The sequence below is a fragment of the Lissotriton vulgaris genome, chromosome 8 (genome assembly GCF_964263255.1).
Source record: "Lissotriton vulgaris chromosome 8, aLisVul1.2, whole genome shotgun sequence".
NCBI lineage: Eukaryota > Metazoa > Chordata > Amphibia > Caudata > Salamandridae > Lissotriton > Lissotriton vulgaris.
The window spans coordinates 408,383,256-408,408,665 of NC_141696.1; the positions used below are offsets into that span (position 1 = coordinate 408,383,256).

General features: G+C 44.5%; 1 protein-coding gene across 2 annotated transcripts in view; it reads left to right on the forward strand.

Annotated features, from left to right (window-relative positions):
• Positions 1-25,410, forward strand: part of CNGA3 (cyclic nucleotide gated channel subunit alpha 3) — a 344,207-nt gene that overhangs the window by 230,600 nt on the left and 88,197 nt on the right. Inside the window, exons 5-7 of one of the 2 annotated variants that reach the window (XM_086933288.1) lie at positions 2,124-2,174; positions 4,915-5,025; positions 20,796-20,903. In XM_086933288.1, the coding sequence (XP_086789414.1) occupies positions 2,124-2,174; positions 4,915-5,025; positions 20,796-20,903 (270 nt within the window). The remainder of the gene's footprint in view (positions 1-2,123; positions 2,175-4,914; positions 5,026-20,795; positions 20,904-25,410) is intronic. The other variant, XM_086933287.1, reaches the window with a different exon arrangement.

Consider the following 25,410-nt stretch of genomic DNA (forward strand, 5'->3'; position numbering starts at 1 on the left):
AGCCCAGAACCAGGAGTCCAAGAGCAAAGGTCCCAGTAGCACGAAGTCCAATCCAGCAGAGTGGAGTAGTAACCACATCTGGGAAAAAGCATTTCCCCAGAAGAGGTATTCACCAGGTGTGGTAAATCCCTCCTATTTTGAGTTTTCAACATGAGAAAGAGGCATCATTTACAGAATAATTTTTCAATCACAGAGGCCCTCACTGCAAGTTAATGTCTAAATCCTGATCCCTTTGACAACTATTTTAGATTGGAATTAGGAATTGTGTGTTAATAAACACACCTTCACAGATTTACTCAGATAGAACCAGCAGGCAAAATCTCCTGAAATTTATCACGGCGAGGCCCGTAAAAAAAGTGAAAACATGCAAAATATGGGGCGTTAAAAACCAATGCTATATGTTATGCCTCATTTCCAAGTTGATGACTAAATAGTGGAGGTATTTACCACATTGCCTCTCTCCAAGTGTGGTAATACCCGACCCTGTTGCACACAACTTGAAGGGCCCTAATCATGCATGATTTGTCACATTTATGAGCCTTTCTTCCCCACAAGTTTCGGTAGGTTTGACCTGTAAGAAGCCATCAGGGGTAAACTATAATAATGTGATTATTATCCCACAAATCGCAATCCCAATCCGTGTGCAACATTCTGTTTGTGCTGCAATCAGAATTGAATCCTGAACTTGAAAAAAGGACCTGTGTGGGTTCCGAGCTTTATGTAGAGTGTTTAGTTAAGGTCGCTGGTTTCTTTTGCCCTATTTGTAGTTACCACTTTTCATTTGTGATTACTGTATTTCATAGGGCATTGCCATTTTTATTGGGATTACAAGTTTATTCATGAGACTCCTCTTCTTAATGCAAATTGCTTTTTTCATTTTTTGACTGCCATATAATGTCTCATGTTGTGTTTTATATTGTGTTTTTGTTTCCATTAATTTCATTACTGTAATGCAAGCATAGTAAAAATGCATTAGATATTATCAAGTGTGTGTAATGCTTCATTGTGGATGGACATGTATACTTAATTTCATTTCTGATAACTTTGTTGTAGTCAATATATCGGCTTTTTGTGTGGATCCCTTTCCTGTCACTTAGATGGTCTGTATGTCTGATTGGTACAGTCAATTTTACCCAATTCAGCGTGTGTTTCATTCAGACCTCTTCATCAAACTCTTTGGCATCCTGATTCAACAAGGATAGTAGCACTGACCATATATAATGCATTTACCAGCTGGCCTGCCTGCCTGTCTTGTGAACTGTAAGCTAGTTCAGTCTCTAAGACTCCTCTTTGTTTAAATTCATTTTTATTGTGAGCATTCACAGCTTATTCTTTAAAGGCCACCTGGTACAATATGGTAATTTAATGTAGTTAAGTAATGTTAGAGCAATATTATACAGATACTCACCTTGCATGTAACTAAATTATGTCTGTAGTGGCTATTCTTGGGCCCCTATTACAGAAATGTCCTAACTAGATGGGAAATGTGCGTGGAGCGGACAGTCGGGAAGAGCTTTACTTGCCCTATTAGGCCAATAAGGCAAATTCTAGTACCCACCAAATTAACTTCTCCATTTTGTCTCAGGTAGAATGGGAGCTATTGGCAGAGGGTGGTTCTGCATTTCATTTTTCCCTTCTCTGGGTCTTAGCAACATGATAGAAGCCACTTGGGCTACTTGGTCTATGATAGATGGACATCAATAGGTCTTGGGATGCTCAGTGAGTATCGCACCTCCCAAATGTAAGCCAGCAAGCTACTGTTCTGATTATTGCCGTTCCCCTATTCCCAACATCTGTACTGCAACCCGAAAACGGTTCACGGTGTCAGCAATGGAAAAGGGCATATCTTTAGATATGACCCCCACAATGAGCCCAATCTACCATTGAAAATTGTGTTTCCTGCCATACCAGCTGCAAACACAGGCTGCCCCTGCCGCCATTGTGTATGGGTCACTAATACACCACTCCTGATCCAATGAGTCACCACGTGCCTACTGTCATGGTTAGTGTGGACTTATCGATTTTTGGAAGCCTCGATATGCTCCACGCTATGTGCTGTTGTCTAAAGCTATTAATATGTTTTTAACTTACTGTGCCATTGTGTTTTATTTGTATAATTTCAGTCAATGGGTGCTGTCTCAATTCAATGTCAACAACTGCAATAACAAGGAGCAGTAAGTAAAACCACCCTAGCTATGTGGAAATCTTTAGAGTATGGGTGTCCAACCTAAGCCCAGGAGCTATGCCCATGCCACATTTTCAGGATAACCCCTGACACTGTAGATACGTTCTAAACATATCTTATTTAGACTGAAAACCTGGCATGGATTCTGCCCTTCTAGATCTGTTTGATGGATCTATATTTTTTTACAGAGAAATACTTGTATTGAAAAACCACCACAGAGAAATCTCGACTACATTTGTTAAATTATTATAAGCACTCATAAAACAAACCATAGCCCAATGTTAGTTTGACAGCACCCCTTACCCAAAAATGAACTCTTCACTCAACCCAAAGACTAACTGTTATCATTTCTTATCCCTGAAAGTAGCAATTTCCATAACCATGACCTTACAATCATGAAAACTATACTTACCCTACATAGCATTTGTAACCGCTTTATTTAAATACTAATTATGAAGTAATCTGGAAATAAACATGCAAAATTGTTTTTATTTGTAAAGTGGTTTTCTCTGTAAAGGTTTTTCTCTGTTCAGGTTTCTCTATAATACAAAATCCCACGTTGGACACCTACACAATTCGTTCTCACCTGTCGTAAAATAGTCCTGTTCCTTCACCTTTAGAAGCCCTCAGGTATTTATTTCTCCCTTCCTCTACCCAATTGCATACCTCTTTGCTGGCTGATAGTGTTATCATCATGTTCTTTTATTATTTTTAAAGTATTAAATTTGTGGCGGAGATCCCACCACATCTTTGATGCTGTTTCAATGTCAACATCACCAAAGGCTTTTGGGTATGGAGATTTTAAAGAGGTTTCCTAGTAAATCGTTTTGGCTTTTAAAGGCCAGAGGCTGTCTCTAATTAAAGAATAAGCTAGGATGGCTCCTCAATGTAGCAACGTGGGCACTTGTGTAAAAAGAAAGTACCTCAAAATTCTTATCTGATATTATTGTATATTTTAACTTTGTATCAGTGCCAGACATATTTCTCCTAAAAGATTCAAATGTGTTCATTTACAAAGGTATAATAGCTTGGCTAGTAGCCAATTACAATATACATGTGTTGCACTCTGTGATGTCCCTGGGTGCATTCCTAAAACATGTTGTGAAATGGTGGTAGGGTGAAAGGCATATGTACGTTGCCCCTGTTGTGCACTCAAACTCATTGTCCATACAGTAATATGTACCATTGATCCTGTACAGGGCTTCACTGCTTTTTTGGCTAGGTTTGTGCTAGACAAATATCAAGGGCCAGATTGATAAATATTTCATGCAACGTAGCAGGACAACTTGCTGCGCTGCCTTTGTGATGTATTAGATTAATTGCGCTGCCTGAAAAGGAGAGGGTAGGGTAGGGATGAGCTATATTTACCAATAAATTGAGCATTCCTGCTCTCTGCCTGCACTGGCACTCAATCTGCTGCCTAGCGCCATCTCAGGTACCCTTGCAACATAGTGCAAGGGTGCCTACATTGCAGGCAGGATTGTTTTTGTGCAGGAAGATACATCTTCCTGCACACAACAAATCCTTAGTGGATGCAAAATGCAACACACTTAAAAAGAGGAAACAATGAAGAGAAATAAAGATATTTTTTCTCGTTGCGCCTCCCAGGGAAAGGCGCAGTATTCTGACGCATTCTGAGGTTTACCAATCTTGGTAAATGTCAGAATGTGCCAAAATAAATGGGTGCATGTGTGGGAACACTCAAGCACCAACCATGGAATGCCTTCCTAGGGCAGAATAACTCAAGGCAGAGACCTGCGCTGCCTTGCATTACTCCAGATTTACCAAACAATGCAGGGAAATGCAAGGAAGCATTGCGTTGCTTGGTAAATCTGACTTAGGTATCGGGTGACGTTGCAACACCATGTGTGATGCAAGAGCAATGCAATACAATGATAAATCTGGCCTCAAATATGTACCTACATACAACTGATTAAATAAAATCTTTCTTGATAAGAGAATTGTGATCATAGTTCATCCCTCAGTTTGACCGTTCTACTGAATATTCACACCAACAATATTGTGGTATAAGAACATCAAGGTCAGAATATCGAAGGTATGTTTATATAGAAAAGTACTATTCCTAATTCCTCAACTATGTATATTGATGATTTATGTACTGCATCAGCACTTAAATATGAAGTTCAATAAGAAAATCCAGACTTACTTACTGGTCAATATTTTATTTTTGATATTCTGTCCTCAATAATGTGTCCCATCAATATTGTGGTTTTGATATCCAAGGGGCATCGCCCTCAGTATTTTTACTGGTGAGTGCCCAAACACTCCTATAAATTAATGAAATGGTTGACTTTTTCAAGCAGTGTCATATAGGAGCTTTTAATCCCCTCTCCTGCAATCATTCCTTTCTCAAACTCCAGAGTTCCACAGTAGAGAAGGTTTACCTTGGCTGCAGTTGTCATGAAAAACAATGTGTGGCAAGTAATGCTGTGGGGTTTTCCTCCCCCTTTTTGGTCAGACATATTTACAATGCATTTTCTCCTTTCTGACTTTTTAAATTGTAGAAAGAGCAAGCAAAACAGACTTTCTGTAGTTATGTTATGATAATCGTTTCAAAACACATTTTAGGATGTTTTCCTAAGTGTCACACATTTGTTTTTCATTGACAATTTGGCTTCCACTAGACCTAGACCCAAGCCCCACTCTTTGGTTTCAGCCCTAAGCATAGTATTTCTTATTCCATATTGCACTTTCTAAATATTATACAGAAAAGAGGATGAAAAGGAAATTAAAGAGGAAAAGAAAGATAAAGAGGAAAAGAAAGAAGAGAAAAAAGAAGAAAAGAAAGACGACAAAAAGGATGGTAAAAAGGAAGAAGAGTAAGTAACATTTGAACAATAAAGTCAGTAGTTAAGTATGTAAAAAGTTTTGGCTGGTCATACTAGCAGTACAAATTATGAGTTGCCTATGTTAATTAGTAATGAGTTTAACACAAATAAGCTTATCTTTCTCATGCTTATATGTACATGTATATTTCAGTTTTACATATCCTTCAAAAAGGACAGCGGTGAACTATAATTAGGGCTCCCGGTTTTCACGGATTTTTACCTATAAATACAGACGGAAAACAAGTTTTCCTTTATCTGTATTAATATATAAAAACGGGAAAATACTAGTGGGCTGAGAGGTGTCAGCCCGGGCTGAGACAGCTTCCGGGCACATTCAAAAAGAAATATTATAGTTAAAAATTCTTTGATGTTCCTACATCAAACAACAGTATTGAGTGTAGTGAGCTAACACAATATCCAACCTTTGTTCACATAATTTTTTAATGGACAATTTTAAACACTTTTATCATACATGTCACCAACAGTCAAATCTATGACTAACTGGTCGCAAAATACTAGTCGCAAATTGTAATCAGTATTTTTTGACCAGTAAAAAAATCTAAGAACCAAACTACAGCCTAATCGGCCGGTTCTTAAGACTCTGTATCAAAGTGGGATCCAATCTCATGAATTTTAATGAGATAGGTCACATATTCCTCTCTAAAATTGGACAGAGGCCATAAGAGGAGACATGCGCTGCTGGGGTCTCAGACCACCATATCTGTGATTGTTTTTAAATGAAGCAAAAAGGAGTCCTCATGTTCTGGCTAGAGAAAACTGAAATGCCATTTGAGCAGAAAGACTGCAAGCAAAGTAGACACAAACAGAGATACAGGAGGTGCTGTGAAGCCAAGATAGAGTAGAAGGGTGCAGAAAGACAGAAGCAGGTTGGAGGCAACCATGTTTTGAAACAAGTATATATTTGAGTATCAGGACAACATCTGCAGAAGACACATAGGGGCTGCTTCAGGGTTTGGAGGGCAGAGTTCTGTCTGTCAGGGTTTCCACCAAACGTTTCCAATGTATCTTGTTTTACAGAAACAGGCTCTCAAAGCTGGAGTTTGTTTCTTTAAAAAGGGAAAACTAATGACCCAAACCTGGAAGTTTTCTCGTAAAATGTGGGAGTCATTTTCCTAGAGATACCAGGCATGAAAAAAAAAGACATTACACCGCCCGTCTTAAATAGGGTGGACGGTAAAGTCGTACCCCGACAGGCCCCTACTTCAACGTATTACATCAACTGACCTAATGGAAGCTCCATTGATGAAATACTTAAGTTCTGCCTGTCTCTAAAAGCAGGGGGACAGAGGGTTTGGCGGGCAGGGTTATCCGTGGCATTTGCGATATAGTACCCTGTCTGCCAAACTCTAAATTGGATACACAGTCATCAGGATTCACAAGATAAAATTCAGCAGAGGACGGTTGATGATAGACTTGTCAGCAGTGCATCTGGAAAAAGAATATTTCTTATAAAAGGAGAAATTGTATATGCTATAGGAATACCGGCCCAAAGGTTGCACAGGTTTTCAGACAGAGCAGTTGAAAGTAAATCCCTTTGTCAGCTACTATGTGTCCCTGTAAATGTGGCTAGGTCTTCTTGTAGTGGCCATATCTAGTTGTGCCAGTGATGTTCCCTCTGGACCCATGGCTATACCGTTTTTAGAATGTCCAAGTATTTGTGTTATCCTGGCCCAGTGTACTATTTATGTCTGTCTCTATGTTCTGTTGCTCTTATCTATTTCCCTTCCCCAGTATCTTCTGATTCATGAATATCTGCCTCTCCTTCCTGTACCAGTCTCTCTGTTACCTGCCTCAGATTCCATGCCGCCTTGTCTGTTTTTCCCTGTCACACTATTTGTGTCTTCTTTCCTCAATTTCTGTGTCTCACTATCTCAAGTGTCTCTGTCTCCCTGACTCTGTGCCCCTGTCTACCTGTCTAGGGGTCATGTCTCCCCGTCTAGTGACCATCTCACCCTATTCCAGTGGTGTTAACTTCCTGCTGCAATGGAAGTGCCTCTCTGTCCATGTGTCTGGGTTCTTCGAGACCACTGTTATCTTCTTGGATCTGCATTTATGTGTCCTTATCTCAATATACCCCTGTCCGGGAGTATGTGCCTTTGTCTCTCTTCCTTCATCCTGTGTCTATATCCGAGTTTCTATGTCCCTGTCTGTCCCAGCATCCATGTCTGTGCCTTACTGTATCAGTGTCTTTTTGTTCTTGTATCAGTATTAGTGTTCCCCTGTCCCAGAACTCAAGTTTTGGTTTCCCCATTTATGTATATGTGTCTTCATATTTCTTTGATCGTACCCCTTGATCCAATGTTCATCTCTCCATTTCTTAGTGCCCGTGCTGCCCTTTTGTGCCTTGGTTTGGCTGACTGGTATCTTCCTATCCTAGTGTCTGAGTCTCAAATCCCAGTGCCTTTTCTTTCCTTGCTTAGTCAACATCTCCAGCCAAGTGTCTCCCTAGCTAGACTCATGCCCATGTCCACTTGTTCAAGTCTCAGTCATTTCACGTACAAGTAACATTATGTTTGTGTCATTTCTCTGTGCCTGCCTGTATGTCACTGTTTGATTGTACTTGTCCCAGGTTCCCTGTGTCTCCCTTTCGCAGTGTAATGTGCACATCTTGGTCTCCAATGAGGGTTGTATGAAACTATATCATGGTCAATGATATCTAACTACGATAGTACTGTATCCACTACATCAATCTAACCACTGCATCCCTTGATATGCACAACATTACTATTCTTACGTTCATATCAGCTTACCAGCAATTGAGTGTTCAGGTCAGTGCAGTGGATGAGGTATTATTGTTACATTATATGACATATGTATTACAGTTGAGGAACACTCCATGTACCAGTGCCAATGCCTATATGTACTTTTCATAGTGCCCATGTTTCCCCGACCCTGTAGCTGTGTATTGCTGGACTGGTGTCAGTATTCCAGTCACAGAATCATTCTTTCTCTATTCCATTTTACTTGAATCTCTCGCCACATTTCTTCTCTTCCTTTTTCAGATGCCATACCTCTCAATTCAAGTGTGTATGCCTTTTGCAGTAGCCATGCCTCCCTGCCTAAGTGTCCATGTCTTCCTGGACAAGAGTATGATTCCCTGCCCTATTTACTGGTTATTGTGTCTCTGTGCTTTTGTGTTCCTGTCTCCATGCCAGAGTATCACAGTACCATTTTCTGTTTAACCCTATCATAACATCAATTGCTCTGCGTAGAGGTGTCTGTATCTCCTTACCCCACTACCCTGCCTCGCTATCCTAGTGTTAATGTCTCCCTTGCCTAGTCACTTGTGGCTCCTGGTTTCAAAGTCGGAAGCTCTCTTTCCTAGGGGTTGGCCCTCCCTCTTCCAGAATTATCCATTACCCGTTCTAATGTTCTTCTCTTCTTAATGTAGTGTCTATATCTCCCTGATCCAGTCCCCATCTCTCAATCTCCCAGTCCTTGTTGCTCTACTGTGTCCATAGAGGTGATTGCATCTCCTTGCCCCTTTGTCTGTATATTCTAATCCCAGTGTCTTGTGTTTTCCGGTCTCTGTTCTCACGTCTCCTTGGCCCAGTGTCTTTGATGTCATGTCGCAACATACCATTATATGTTTCTGTTCTTTAATTTCATTTGTCTGTGTCGCTGTGATCCTGTATCTCGCTGAAACAGTTTTCGGTCTCTCAGCTCCAGTGTCCATGTATCTTTTCTAGATTTCACTGTCCCATTATTTGTATTTTGATGCTCTGGTGTCCATTTGGGTAGGATCTGTTTTCCTGTACCTATGACTTGTGTCCATTTCACCACTTACAGATTTACTTGTCTCATCCTCCTTACCACGCTGTACTCTATTTTGTTTCTTCATTTCCATTTGCTTTATCTTCAGGCTTTGGTTCAGAATCAGTTCTACCTACACCATGGGTTAATTGTGCATGGCGTAAAATGTAATACAAAGAACATTTGTATTTTCTTAATCTGCATTACATCAAGCCCGAGCAAAGACCTAGTCCATGTCAAATACCCTGAGAAAAAAGATGGATTTATTCCTACTCGTACAATTTTCACAACAGTGGAAGAAGTATTTATTTCTGTACTTGATGGGTCACAAATATATCCAATTTTTCTTTGAAGTGTGATAATTGCTTAGGCAACATGTTGCTAACAGTGAGCTCTAATATTGGTTTGATATGGTATTTGGTTGGTGAGGTGCCTTCTCTGGATCCAGAATAAAGGCTTCACTTTTTGATACAGTTACTTGTTCTTGTGCTTCAGTCATAGGCTCTGATCCTTACAACATTTACTCTGACTTCTCAATTAGAGAAACAAGGGCTGTAGGTGGGAGACTTCTTAAGTAGCGATTATAATTGGTGTAACAGAAGTAAGTATGTTAAGACATTGTAGGCACTAAATACATTTAAAGGCAGCTATTTACCAGTTAACATATGCCAGTGTAGGCCAGGACTTGAGTGATGAGTTCACATAGTCCTGGAAATGAAAGCATCAACAAAATGTGGGCTGCTTTTATTGGAGCAAGTTAGATCTTGAGGGGGCCAGTTCATAGCATGTTATTGAATTCATGTCTACATATGACCTTATATCAGACTAGCAACATCAGGTGTGGTTTGGCAAGAAAAGCCTGATGTTACATATAATTATAAAATGGAAATGTGCATTTCATTCATTACCTTTATGTGAGTGTTTTGAGTGAGTATTTTGCCCAAAGTGACACAGAGGGATTTTGCTAATAATCAATATTATTTACAATCCCCATTTTGTTCAGGGTTTCAGACCAGTTGGTAAGTAGTTTTCAGTTGTGTTATGAGACAAATTGAGGAATTGTGTTTTCTAGGACTTGAGGTAACACACATATATTTTTCATCCATGTGTACATTTCCAATATGCTGATAGTTAGGTTCAGGATGTTGTTTGGGTGATCAAATCCCAGGTATAACTCGGTGTCATCTATGTCCTGGTGAAAGGAGACACTGCGTTTCAAAAAGAGTTCACCCACATAGGATTTGAAGAAATTGCATTCACAAAGGGTGCGAATCGCAACATTTGGCCGTTTGAGAATGCAATTTCATTATTTGGGATGGATCCCAATTTTTGTATTGTTCGCAATTTAAGAAATTGCAAAATTGCGATTTCTCAAATTGCAATTGCATTTAAGGAATCTCAAATTGAGATTCCTTAAACGCAATGCATGAAACTTTAAAAAATAGCAAAGTCGCACTTAGAGGGAGCGAATTACCATGAGGTTGAACCTCATGGTAATTTGCGAAAACTTTGAAAAGTGCACTTTTGTGCATTTTTCAAAGTTTCATGTTGTGCGCACACATGCCCTTAGGGCATGTGTGTGCACAACATGATGGGGCGGAGCTTGCCGGCAACTAAGATGGCCGGGTAAGCCTTGAGCTCGCTCGGTGGTTCACAACAATCCTGCATTATCCTACACCAACTGATGTTACGTTGGCTGGCGACCTGCTACTCGGGCTGGTGAGGCGAGGGGGCACATGTGACGGCTCTACCGGAGTCGCTGCGTCCTGCGATCGCCCTGGGACTGAGAGAGGCACGGACCAGCCGAGCTGGGCCGCAAGCCGCGGCCCAGCGTACAACAAGGGGCTGACTGGCGTGCTAGTGCGTGCGGCTGACTAGCCCCGCCCACCCGGGAACGGAGAAGTTTGATCGGGCGGTTTCGGCGAGCGGGCTGCCGGTCGTGCAGGGCCGTGCCGAAGACTTGCCATACCGTAGAGCGTCCCGGCGCTCTGTCTGGACCTCTAGCAGTTGCTCCGCGGTGCTATAATCGCCTGTTTCCCTGATCACAGGGGAGCGCGAGGAGACGGCGGCCATTGAGAGGCGGAGAGATCATTGGCGGCCCAGAACGGCGGTGAGAGTGGCTGCTTACCATACTGAGGGGGGCCTAGTGCTTGAGCCCGGGGGTCGCTTTAAATAAGGAGGGCCCTGGAGGAAGACTGTGTACGGGGGCCCCCCAGTGGATGTAGTGCTGCATTGTCCCTGCAGATGACCCCAGGCGCATTCGGCATCCATCTGACGGTTGGAGATCGTGAGGGATACAGGCTGCCACATCTCACGAATAATAGGCGCGAACAGTGCCAATTATATCTGGAAGCTAGGTCTGGACATTGTGCTGCAGGTTAGAGGCGAGTAGGCAGCCATAGTCCATTTCACACCAGAGCTGCGGTTGCGCTACTGGGCTAGCAGGTGGTGGGAACAAATTGTGGCGTTGCCGTGGGACCCCTCGCTACTCCGGGCACAGAGATCTGTGAGGGAAGTGTCTGCGGCGGTTGCAGGAGGAGACGGGAGAAACAGCATTGCAACTGATACGCCAGGCCGTACAGCGGATGTGGTGCCCCCCTCCGCATCCTGAGGGGTTGCGACCGCTGCTGTGAGTAGCTGTGAACTCCCCCATCAGAACAAGAACCTGAGGGCTGCGACAGTGTGCTGCAACGATAGCTAGGAGTGGTGAGATTGCGGCTCTTGGTCGGGTCCCCGGCCGGACCCACGATTACCTGCTACAAACTGTAACTGCTGGAGGGTGGCGGGGAGCGACGAGGACTGCGTAAACCCCATGGCAAAGAACAGTGAACGACTTGAGAACCCGACCGACTCACGTATTTGCGACCAGGAGAACAGCAGAGCCCAGAGCAGTACCCGTAGTGGGGCCCGATTTGGAATCCCCCCGGAAATGGATAAAGGTGATAAGACTCAGTCTAAGCTCTCCTTTGGTCAACGGCGGACTAAGACGTAGGACGCCGCAGACGCAGAGACGGGAGCCATGCATCCAGACGATGAAGCTGCTGACACTACGGATATAAAGTCGATCCTGCTAGCTATGGAGAAAGGCTTACAGACCAGCATGACTACCTTAGGCTCCAAAATTGATGCCCTGACCTACAGGATGGATAGAATGGGGGAGAGGATAGATAAGCATGCAGAGCGGTTGGACATGTCTGAGAGACGGCTCACGGAGGTGGAAGAGTCGCAGATGGAGCTTGGCACGGACCATAAGAAGGTGGAAAAAATAATGCAAGCGCAGCTGGACAAGACTGAGGACTTGGAGGCACATTCACGTCGGTGTAACCTAAGGATAACGGGCCTTCCCGAGACAACGCAGAGGGGAAATACGGAGCGCTTTGTTGAAAAGCTGCTGGTTACTCTGCTGGGGAACGAATCTTTCTCTCAGATATTCATAGTTGAAAGAGCACACCGCTCGCTAGGCCCGCGTCCGCGCCAGGGTGCGCCGCCTCGTCCTGTAATCGCTAAACTGCTCAACTACAGGGACAGTGATACTGCGCTGCGACTGGCCCGTGAGAAGAAGTCGCTACAATACGAGGGCTCAGAAATATTACTATACCCGGATTTTACCCCCAGAGTACAGGAGGCCCGTAAACACTTTGCTCCCTATAAGAAACAACTCAGAGAACTGGGGCTGGATTATGCCATGCTTTACCCAGCCAAACTGAGGGTTAACAGACAAGGCAACTCCCACTTGTTCACGGACACTCGACCCTGCAACAGGCCCTGAAAAAATGGGAGAAGGAGCATCGCTGGGTACGCCACGGAGCAGCGCACTGAGGCTGAAGCGGATAGCCATCTGGACGAGCAGGAGTAGTGGCCCTACTGAAGCAGGTCATGAGATGCGGTAAGGTGGAGGTGGGGTCTCCTCCTGAGATGGCTGTGCTTCGGACCCGGTCCTTGGACAGTGTCACATTTGCCGAACAGCCACACTGGGGTGGGGACTGTGCTCTGTGGTGGGACTCAAGAATCTGTTCGTGCCCTACGGATTGCCTGTGCTAATAGTGTTTCTGACTGTTACGATCGCTGTGATTCCATGTGGGGACACCGTCACGATGCCATCCCTCCCTAGATGGTGGGGGCATGTTGCTTTCTATACTGTTTTTCACGGCTGATAGTGTCACGGGGCCACTTCAGGTTCCTTTATTTTCTTACTGGTTGGTGTGATTATGGAGCCACGGCGGGAGCCATACGAGGCTGCTGAGATATTGTGTATTTAAGCATTGGTGGATTGTCGCATGGCAATCTCGGCCCCGTGCACGATGCTCCCAAAAGAATCTTTTGAGTCGTCGAATCTAAGCGGGGGATTGAGGGTGGGTGGGTTGGACTCGGGGTCGGCAAGGCCAGGTTGGGGGGGTCTGCTGTGGGTGGGGGGTGTGTCTGTTTGAGGACTGTTTGTTGATAGACGGTGGGTTGAGGAGTCTGTTGTGGTTTTATTGTTTATGCACATCGCCTGTTAAGACATGGGGAGACTGCCTGATGCACTTGCTGTGCTTGTACGACTCTTATGACTACCACGCCTACGCTGAATAACAGCGCTCCACAAGCTTTACTCCGAGCCCTCACGTGGAATGTGCGCGGCCTTAATGACCACCGCAAGCTCAGGAAAGTGATGAACTATTTACAGCGACAACGGGTAGATCTTGCTCTCCTACAGGAGACGCACCTACCCCTTGCGAGTAGAATGCTGCTTAGTAAGGGCTGGGCAGGTAACATAGCTGCAGCCGGTTTTACATCCCACGCCAGGGGGGTGCTGACTTGGGTCAACCCTAGATCTAAGCTTTCCCAAACTCTTTTGACTGCTGACCCTGAGGGATGCTTTGTGGTGTCCCGTTGTGCGGGGATGGGGCTGGATCTGTTGATAATCAGCGTGTATGGCCCGAATTACGACTCCCCAGAGTTTTTTCACAAAGTGACGGCTGTAGCACGCACTTACCCTGCTGGGCGACTTTTGTGGGGGGGAGATCTGAATTTAGTACTGGACCCAGCGCTAGATAGGTCTGCAGCCCCACTGCACAGGCCCTCGGCTGCGGCGCAAGCGATACAGCTGGCGATTACCACACTAGACTTGGAAGATGTATGGAGGTTTAGGCACCGCAATCAGGGGGGATACACCCATTATTCTGCCTTTCATAACATCCATACCAGAATAGATTACTGGTTGGCCTCCTCCTCCATGATGGCCCAAATGAGTTCTTGCACAGTATTGCCTAGGATGCTGTCTGATCACTCCCCTCTGTTACTGGTGCTGGAATCCCCTAAGAAATCGATTCCTCCATTCACCTGGCGCTTTCCACCTTAATCGCTGCTAGACCCTGTGTTCAGGGGCGAACTGGCGGAGGAGATAGATATCTTTTTCGAGGCTAATATTGGTGCTGTGGACAGTTTCCTCACTGTATGGGAGGCCTTTAAGGTCTATATTCGTGGAGTGGCAATGTCAAAGCACTCTAGCGTGCTTAAATCCATCCGACAGCGGCTGGCGGCGCTGGAAAAACAGCTGGCGTCCCTTGAGCAAAGACAGCAGACCTCACCCTGTGACGCGGCAACCGAGGAAATCAAAACACTGATCTCCGAATATCATGAGGAAGCTGACAGAGAGGAGCAGCATATGGGGAAATATGCTACTGTGCGCACATATGGGGAGGGGGAACAACTGAGTTATTTATTAACTAGACTACTCAAAGGGAATAGGGGGGAAGTCCCTGATTTCGGAACTGCGGGTCTCGGACGGACGTACGGTGACTGGTGAGCTGGACATTGAGGACGAATTTAGGAGGTACTACTCTGATCTTTTCTCCACTAAAGGGGAGGACCTTGCTGATGAGGCGACTGATTATCTGGATCACATCGATTTGTCCCAACTGTCCAATACTCACCGTGAATTTCTAATGCAACCCATAGAACAGGACGAAATAACGGAGGCCCTCTCGAGCATGCGCTCGGGTAGCGCGCCAGGGGCCGATGGCCTGACTCTTGCCTTTTCTAAAGCCTTTCAAGATAAATGACTACCCCATTTAGCGAAGCTTTTTGATGACATTTGCGTGGACAGCGTCATGCCGCCCTCGATGAGAGAAGCTCTTATCGTTACCATACTCAAGTCAGGGAAAGGTCCCAGTGAGTGCAGCTCATACAGACCTCTTTTATCATTGAACATGGATACCAAGATCTATGCTAAAGTGTTGGCGACTCGCCTCGCCCTCCTGGCCCATGAATTGGTTGCGCCGGAGCAGGCTGGTTTCATCCCCAGCAGAAACTTGACGTATAACATACGAACAGTATTGGGCACCATACAGCATGTTCGGCAGGATGCGAAGGCAGTTGCTGTCTTCTGGACATGGAAAAGCCATCCATGACCCTGGTGTTGCAGAGGTTTGGCGTGGGTGAGCCGTTTCTACAAATGATAGGGGCACTATACTATAAGCCGACAGCACGACTTCGTCTGGGAGATCTGGTTACTGATCCTATTCAGATCGGCAGAGGAACGAGACAGAGATGCCCCCTCTCTCCGCTGCTATATGCCATGGTGGCTGACCCACTGGCCTGCGCGTTGCGGGAATACCATGGGCATGAGGGAGTCAGCTTTCCGTCATACAAGGTTGTTGTCTCGACATATGCTGATGACACTTTGTTGTATGTCCGTGACCCAGAACACAACCTGTCCTCCATGCTTAGAGAGGTTGTTCGCTTCGGGGCTCTTTCTGGTTTGAAAGTCAATTGGTCAAAATCGGTCGCCTTCCCACTCACCCCGGTAACGGGAAAATTTGACCTGGAGTTCCCCCTGTAGTGGTCCAGCGACCCAGTTAGGTACCTGGGGGTCAGGATCCACTCAGATCCGGAGACATTACTCCGAGAAAATTATGGGGTAACCTGTAGTAAGCTGGAAGATGATTTTGACGTCTGGTGCAAACTCCCCCTTTCACTCATGGGGCGCATTGCTATCATGAAAATGGTAGTTCTTCCAAGATTCCTCTTTCTATTTAGCGCTATTCCGATGGTGCTGTCGAAAGCTTTCTTTCAGACTCTGACGCAGCTCATGGTTAAGCTTGCCTGAGCGGGCAAACAGTCCAGAGTACGGTGGTCTCTTTTGACACTTCCATACAACATGGGTGGCCTGGCGGCCCCGGATCTCGAACTGTACTACAGAGTGGCACAGGCGGCACACCTCCACACTTGGATACATGGGAATGAGCACATTCCTCATGTTCGGATGGAACGGCTTTTTGCAGACCCTCTTCCCCTGCCAGCCACGATATGCCGGCCGATAGACCGCAGGACTGGCCTATTGGACTCTATTGCAGCCACGAATCATGCTTGGCACTCTCTCCTGCAGGCGCAGGGGGGAGCTCTTATATATTCACCCTCTATGCCAATAGAATGGGCCCTCTGGCTTTCGCCACTTACAGAGCGTGGCGTGATCCAAGCGCTACACAGCCTGGCCATCTCCACGATGGGAGACTTGTTCACAGATGGCACGGTTAAGAGGTGGGACCAGGTGGAGACGGACATAGTCCATAGCTCACTGTTACTGAAGTTCCAGTATTACAGGGTTCGCAGTGCTTTTTTGGAATTGTTGGGGCCTGATTTGGCGGAGCCACCGGAGGTTCCAGAGCCTATTTATGTTATTAAGGCAGAGTCGTCTCGCAAGCTCGTGACAGTGCTATATAAGACTGCAATGACACATAGGGAGCACCAGTACATGAAAGCCAGGTCCGCCTGGCAACAGGACTTGCAGACCACTGTCGACTACGACATGTGGAGATACTGCTGCTCGAGCACGAAGAGGATATCGTTAAATGGTAGACACAGATTGATTCACTTTAAATTTCTCCAGAGGGTTTACTATACCCCAGAGCGATTGCATAGATATGGCCTTCGGCACTCGGCGGAATGTGAGCGCGCAGGTCGCGGATTTTTTGCATCTGGCGTGGACTTGCCCCGGGGTCAGTAAATATTGGAATGGCATCTACGCGGAATTGAACGAGATCCTTGGAACAGACTTGACCCCTGATCCGGCGCTGGCACTAATGGGATACTCCAAGCCTCTGCCGGTGGCTGTTAGGTGCCTTGCGGATATGGGATTGCTGATTGCCAGGCGCATGCTAGCGTTATGCTGGATGAGAGGGCCTCTTCCCACGGTGAAAAGATGGGCGCACGACATGCTGTATTGCTGCACTCAGTCGGAGCATTACAGTGAGCTATTGCCACCAACCAGTAGCCCAAAGAACTTCTGGGGTCTCTACCAGGCGCACCTACAGGCTGGGGAGCTAGACGTAGCGGAGGAAGAGGAGACAGCCGAGGAGGGCTGAGCACTTGGAGGAGTGCGAACTGCTGAAGCGGAATCGTTTCTGACTCGACGGAGCAGTCCTGGGTGCTGGCTCAGGGGGGGCAGGAGTTTGTGAGACTGGTGGTTAGGATTGGGGTTGCCCTTGTTTAGCACCTAAGAGCAATACCCGGTTGTTAAGGGGCATGGGGTTGGATCAGAACATCCCCACAGCATGCGGCTAGGCGTGAGATCGAGAGCTTTGATCATTATGGCACTTATGGGGCAGCTGAGCAGTCTAGAATTAGATGCAGGTAGTGGAAACATTTTGCAACGGAATGGGAATAGATGTGCATGGTGGGGAGGGAATAGGGTGGGGTTCTTTTGAGTTTTTGGTTGTGTGTTGACCTTCTTGAGCACAGGGTTGGCTGGCACTAAGGAGCAGGGTTTGGAGACTGCGCATACTACTGGATACAGCAGGGTTCACCTAGGGATGTGTGATGACTCACTCCTTCAGTTGATCCCTCCTTTTTTGCTTTTGTTTCACACTCTTGAATTATTTCGCCGCCGGACCTCTAGGTTGTCGGCTTAATGGCTGTGTTACACGAGATATGTTTGGTTATTTCTCCTTGACATTTTGCGCGGCCTGCCTCCGGGTTGTAGGCCAAGTGCTGTGTACGACACGTGCTCTAACCAATAAAGGTCTTTAAAATATAAAAGAAAAAATGTGTGTGCACAAAATATGTGCACAGATTGATTTCAGGGGTGCAACAGGGTGCCTTTGGACACCCCTGCACCCTTGAAATCGCATTCTCAAGTAATCAAAAATTGAGAATGTCTTCCCATTCATTCCTATGGGCCTCTAGGCCCATAGGAATGAATGGGGAGCTATTCCTTAATTGCGATTCGCAATTTGCGAGTCGCAATTAAGGAATTTTAAGAAATCGCAATTTATTTAGCAATTTCTTCATGCATAGCCATTTGTGATTCCTTATTAGCGATTCCTTATTTTTCGCTAATAAGGAATCGCAAATGGCCATGTTGATGCATGTGGGCCATAGAGCCTTGTGAAACACAGAAGAAAAAGGTAAAACTCTGACTCATCTCAGGACAGGTTTTACATATATATATATATATGTGTGTGTGTGTGTGTGTGTGTGTATATATATGTATATATATATATATATATATATATCAAATGTTACAGTCAGTGGCGGCTGGTGAACTTTCTGATAGGCGTGGCGTAAAGGCCTGCACATAATGATCCAGAGGAAGCCCAAAGTCTGAGAAGTGACATTCCACTCCTCGAAGAAATTTTAGAAAATATAGATGCCAATCAGTGCATTTATGGTCTCTTTTTTCCCACAACCCTCCCTGAACCAGCGTGCACATATGCGACTTCTTAACAATTTGCACTTTGAGACAGTTTAGTATTTCCTTTCTTTGGACCGAGAGGGTTACAACACTAGCTACGGTCACCAAGGGAAGACGACCCTGACAACACACTAAGCAGTCTTTTCAGTTTTCTCTCATTGTTACAAACTAAGGAAAGTCTGCTGTCGCAAAAAGCGCAACTTGTTTAAGATTCACGACTGGCAGGTGACTACAAGTGTGTCAATGCTTCAACCGTGCCACCCAGAAGCACAGTGTCATGAGGCGGGGAACGCTGTGCCAACACGACGACCAAGCTAGAGAATAGGTTTCTGATACAGTAGTACAAGGGAACCAACCACAGTGCACCCATGTCAGTAAGGCCATCCTCGCCCTCCGCTGCAGTAAGCATAAAGTATAAAATCCAACTGCTCAGATTTTATGCGCCCTGCCGCACTGGGAAAAGCTGGGTGCATTCCACAAGACACCATCAGATTTTTGTCAGTAAATGCCCTCGGCAAGGAGCACAGAGGTAAGAGCCTCACAGAAAAGGCAGAAAACCAATGAAGACACAAAGTTTAAAACAGAAACCCACTCGAGAGGGTGCCAACCGGAAGATGAAACGTGAACAAGGCAGCCAGGGATCCAAGGTCTAATAAACGGTGTCTATTGTTTTCACGGATTTCACTTGGCCTGGCATCCAGCAAAAAACACATTTGTGGGTTTTTGAGCACTGTGATTCCCGCAATCTAGCAGAGGGAAGAGTCATCTGAGGTTTAAAACACGAAGCTTAGCTATCAAATAAAAAAAAATAAACTTACGGACCGGAGACCCCGTCCTGCCTCCCGCCTTCCTTGTATTCAAGTCCTGCAGCACGTCATCACAGGAAGGCGGCGCGGCAGGCAGCCTCCCTCTCCACTGCCACAGATTGATTGGTGTGGCCGGCTGCCCCAGGTGACGTAATTTTCTGTTGTATGCTGCTGCTGCAGCATACAGAGAACAGGGAGAGTTGAGGCCAGGGGGGAGTGGCTTGGGGGAGTGGCTTTCCCACTGTAGTTAATACTGTCTGTTTGGGCGGCCTCAGGCTGTCCAAACATTCAGTATTAACAACAGTGGGCAAGCCACTCCCCCCTGCCCTCGAGTAACCACCCACTCACTCTAAACCAGGAAGTTTTCTGCTTTCTCGTCGTGGGAGAAGGCAGAAACAAATCACAAATGGTAGTTGTATAACTACCATTTGTTTCTGCCTTCTCGTACGGCGAGAGGGGGGCGGCGCCCAAACGCCCCCATGGAGGAATCGCCTCTGGTTACAGTGATGTTATGGTTAGGTGTTGAAATGAGAAAAAATTATTGTTAAAAAAAAAAAAAACACTGAAATTCACTGGGGATAGTTTACTAATCAACTATAACTTGTGCACCTGCCATGCACTGCGTTGCTTAGTACCTCATATATTACATGAACAAACATTCTGTGAATCTACCTGCAAGACTCATCGTGTCATCTAACTATTGTCAGGTAGCGACAACATCCCAGTATATTCATAATTATTTGGCAAACCAGGTGGGGAACCTTAGATTTTAATATGACTGATGGCATTCCCTCACAAACAGATTAAGAATTGCCACAACTGACATTACCTCATTGTACACAAATATTGCTTATCATAATGACATTAACACATGTAACTACTTCTTACATTCCAGATCCCTATAACTCTTTGGTCGCAGGAAAATAATCTTGGCCATGTTGGAATTTTGTTTCAACAATGATATTTTCTTTTTCAAGGCAGGTTTTTTCAACAATTGTGGGGGATTTTTATGGGAACATGTCTTGCACCAAGTTATGCCAACTTGTTCAAAGGGATGTTGGAGCAGAAGCTGGTTTGGTGACTAACATACCTAAAGATTTTGTTTTGTGGCTATGACATATTGATTATTTATTAATGATTTGGAAGGTTAACAAAAGAAGGATCAGGGAATTTTTAAAGAAGTTGAATAACTGAAGTGAATTTGGAACTGAAATATTAAATCATTAGCCAGAAGGTACATTATCTACATCTGACCATGACAGCTAAAGGTCTCCATCTATAAACTAAGCTCTTCTGTAAATCCACGTCCCAAAACAGTTTACTGCATGCCAAACAGTCACCATCTACCCAAACTGAAATGGAGTATCCTCATTGGGGGAGCTCCTTAGAGCATGCAGAAACTGTAGCATTAGCACTGCTTAGGAGTGGAATTCTGCTTAGGATGTGTGAAATTCTGAATGATGAGTGCATCCTGATGACACCTTACTACATTCACATTTCTTTTACAGAAAGAAAAAAGACGTCTTTGTTATTGATCCAGCAAGCAACCTATACTACAGATGGCTGTCAGTAATCACTGTGCCAGTTTTATACAACTGGTGTTTGCTTGTGTGTAGGTAGGTGTTGCCTATTGCTTTTTCATCTGATGAGCAAAGTTTTCACTGTCATGCAATCAAAGCCCATACTGTCGTTCAAGTAGAGTAAAACATAGGAAAACAAAACATGCTTGAAAGTAAGAGTTCACTGCTACCAACAATGGCTACATCTAGTGCTGCAATATTGAGCACACATTCATGATTACATGAAAAACAAGCAAGCAAAGCTTTTATTTATTTTCTGTTTGCCATCATACACAAAATGTAATACAAAACTGCCAAAAATCAAAATAAAGGAGTGATGTGGCAGGCCAGGCACACCAAGCTTGGCACTAAAGTACACTTCTTTTCACAAGGCGTCCAAATGCAGTCAGGCCAGATGCTGTCACCCACACTGCAAGCCAGAAAATGGATGAAGAGGGATAATCCCTTACCACATGCTATATAATGTTATTGGTGAAAGAAAAATGTGAATATCACTTGAACAGACCAATGAATGAAGAGGGATGCCGAAAAGACTTTGTATGTATTTTTGTTAAGTTGGTTTTTGAGAATATGAAACTCTCACAACAGCTAAAAGTGTCCTTCGGCCAGACCTAAAAAATTCAACAAAACATTCTTCATATTATTCAATTTAAAGTAAGTTATGCAAGCTATACATACCATATTTCACCAATCACAATTGCAGTTGTCAGTGCTTTAAATGGGAAAAAATAAGTGCAGGTACTTGTCAATTTAAGCAGTGAATGGAGGAGGGGCAATTGTGGGCAGGGCTAGAGGCAGAGCTTGGAGGCAGGCATTTAATTGGAGCCACATTTTTTTTTGTGCCAATTGTGGTTAATACAGAACTATTTCTGCTACCTGTAGAGTTTTGTTTTTTCCTCCTATGTGCAAAAGGATACGTTTATCATTTTGAGAATGTCATACCAATGCAGATTGTCTCTGAGCCTATGTACATATGAAACATAAAAGTCCTGAATTTTCTCATTTAAGTTTAAAAATTTGTATGGCGCACTACTCACCCAGAAGGTCTCAAGGCGCTTGAGGGAGCTATAGACAGCAGCTATAGACAGCAATTTGACTAAAAAACCTGGAGAAAAATAGGCCTATTCCTCTTGACCTCTATTCTTTAGGGTAAACCTTGCATCTTTACTTCCTTTCCTCTCTGTTGCCGCCTCCACCTTTCACACAGTAAACATAACTGAAGTCACAGAACCAACCCAAATGAAAGGGAACATTTTCAATCTAGTATTCAACACAATGCAGACTACAATACTGTTTCAGTCATCATCTATTGTACAGCAGGCACCCACTATGGTAAATAAAAACCATCCACCACCTAATGGGAGCTGTGGATGGTTTTGTGAGCAGTGGACAAGTGAAAGAAATAAACAACGAGAGGCACTAGGGTAAGAAAGGCAAGCCCAGGAAAAATGTGCTTTGAACTGGCTGGGTCAGGTGAGAATTAAGTGAGGAGAGAAAAGATGGGTCAGGTAAGGCAGATTGAGTAAATGAAACATGGTGGGCCAGTGCAGATATGGAGAGCCAAGCACATCTTGCATGATGTAAGCAAGGGCTGGCAAGGAAAATACAGGGTGGGTGAGTCAAGAACAGGTGAGCACATGGTGGTCTGGAGGATGACCAGTTGAGTAATAAAAGTGATCTGCTTCTGTGGGAGAGGCAAGCACAGCTTGCATAAAGCAAAAGGAAGATGTGCAAAGCATGTACAGGCTGGGTAAATCCAGCACATTGTAGGTTCAGTGGGCATCTAAAGGTCAGGAGAGCATGGGATTTTTAAGTAGGTTTTGTAGCATGGACCAGACCTCCTGGGTATTGGAGAGATGCAAAAGAGATGTTAGTATAATTTTCTATCATTTGGGTGTTCTCTACAACAATCCTCAAGATAGAACATGCGCTGACATTGGCAAAAAAGAGCTTCATATGGAAGGTGCAAAAAACAAAGAAAGTTCTACCCCTGCTTCTCTCCTTTCCAAAACAATGAACCACCAACAGAAGACTTTGAGTGGCCTGGACTTTATGCGCAGTCTGGACTGTGTGCGCTGCCTGACTTTCTCAAACAGAAACTCGGGCTGTAACACTGGCCCAGAATGCAAAGGCTAAGTTGCTTTTCACTAAATGTAATTAAAGATTTGTTTTACTGCAATATGAAACACATGCAAACTCACCTCTGTATGTGGATACCTCTCGTAGAAAAACGCAAACAAATTAAAGGGGCCATCTAGTGAGTACTGTCGGACTAGATCTCAAAACCTCGTCTGGCATCATCAAACATTCCACAGTACCTTTTTTTAGAGAGATGCTGGCCTGAGCTAAGAGAATTGTGTTTTTTCTTAGAACGGTGTGGCATTTAAGGGGTATGGGTTCATCAGTTTTTCAAAAATAGGACAACACCACTCTTAATGTATAACAACAACTGTTCAAGGTCACCTGTGGTGTGAGAGGCCCAGTTAAGACAAAATGTTTAAAAAAAGGATTTCAGGAGTGCCTGAACAAGATGACAGAATGTGAGGAAGTTACACCTGGACACATCACACTAGTCATAATGATCAAAGTCAGTGTGTATCATGAGAGTGTATATTATTATAAAGACCACTTTCTTTCAAACCACTCATTTCCCTTTTTGTTATCTTGGCTATCTCCTTCTGCATCTCAAAATCCATTCAAATTTACTCAACATCTCGTTTTTAGTGCCCGGAAACCTATTAATTATCCACAGTCTGTTGAACCCTAGCATCCATGTTTGAACAACCCCCCAGCCTCTTGCTTTCTCACCTGCAGTATTCATTGACTGCCTGCTCTCCTATGCCTGGAAGTTCTTTATCTTGTGTTCTGTGGGTCATCTGCCTCTCAGTCTCCCCATCGGTTTGGCAAACCCACTAGTATGAACTGATGCTGCCTCTGGTTCACACAGACATGGCTGGACTCCATTAGGTGGTTGTGAGCTTGTCTTCCCAGACTAAACATGTTTATACACACATACTCACCCATCACATAAAAAACTCACACACATTCACAATCACTCACACATAATTTGATTCAGATAATTAGCTTTCACATTTATATTGTGTTAATAGCCAGAAAATCTGGACTTGAACTGACCCGACTGGACCTATCGTGGACACACCTTTTCCACAATCATCCCTCAAATGTCAGAAAAGGTAATATTCATGCACACAATAAAAGGCATTCAAACATGAGACGAGGTTGCAGATTACAAAACTGATGATGGAGTAGATTTTTTAAATGGGCAACTAAACTAAAGATAATCCACCCTGATCTTACGGGCAGAGGAATTCAATTAATTGTTGGTAAGTGGATATCATTGATTGTTTGTAGAGTACTCGCTGTCCGAAGGGGGCCTTTTGGTATTTCCGAATCTTTTGATAGTAAAAAGGATTAAACCCACAAGTGTAGAATCAGTTTTCCCTCCAACCCTCAAGTCTGTCTAAATGAATATGTCCCAAAGTTCTGTTAGAAAAATATGTAATGGATTCCCAGGTTGCTTGCTTTAGCGCACTCTGCCCCTTGAAAAGTCATTGGAACAATCGGAGTGCGCATATCACTAAACCAGATTAATACTGCAATTCAGATGAGGATATATTGGAAAGTGGATTATTGGTATGGGCAAATGTAGGTCTGCCACTGGCAATAATGCCACTAACACATGGTAGGACTCAGCATAGGTCTTAGAAAATGATTCCTATGCTCAACCCTTGGTAGCTTGGCTTTGAGCAGACAGACTTAACTTCAAAGACAGGTATGTAAAGCATTTAAAAACACCAATTCAGTAAATATTTAAGACACAACACATAATAGAAATCCGATACCAATTTATAAATATAGGAACTATTTATATCTTTAAAATGACATCAAAACAACAAACATCCAATGTAGGGAACCGGAGATATGAATTTTCAAAGATTTAATAAAACATAGCACTTGGAAGATCATAGCACCATATTATGATACCTGATCGCGATAGACCGTGCCAAAGTCAAAGTTTCTGGCCGAACTCAATGGCTACAGCTCGTGACAGGTCCCGGTCTCAGTTTCTACCTTCACACTTCGAAACTTTTTAGGGCTTTTCTTCCAGAGGGCCCTTAAAGCTCCCAGCCAGTCCGAATCAGGTAGGGATTCGGCGGCTTGCCTTTCGACGAGCTCCCGGTCAACTTCCCTGGAGCGACTCAGAAAATTTTCCTTTAACGCTTCAGCAGGGCAACCCAGGAATCCAGGCCGGCACACAATGGAAGGCTGTCGTCTTGGCTCTTGCGGTTGCTCCCGGTCACCTTTTCTACGAGCGTACTTAGAAACATTTCTGGAGCTTTTTCTCGCATGGTCTCTTGATGCTTCTCATGTAGCCAGATTCGGTGAGGGTTTGCCAGCTTCAGATTTCTCCTAGTCCCAGTCCATCTCTGAAAGTTGGAAAGATGGAGCTTTTAGCGGGACGAACCTGGTTGGCTTGGCTAGTTCGCGGTTGAAGGCAGGAGGCCTAGCTGACCAGGTTGAG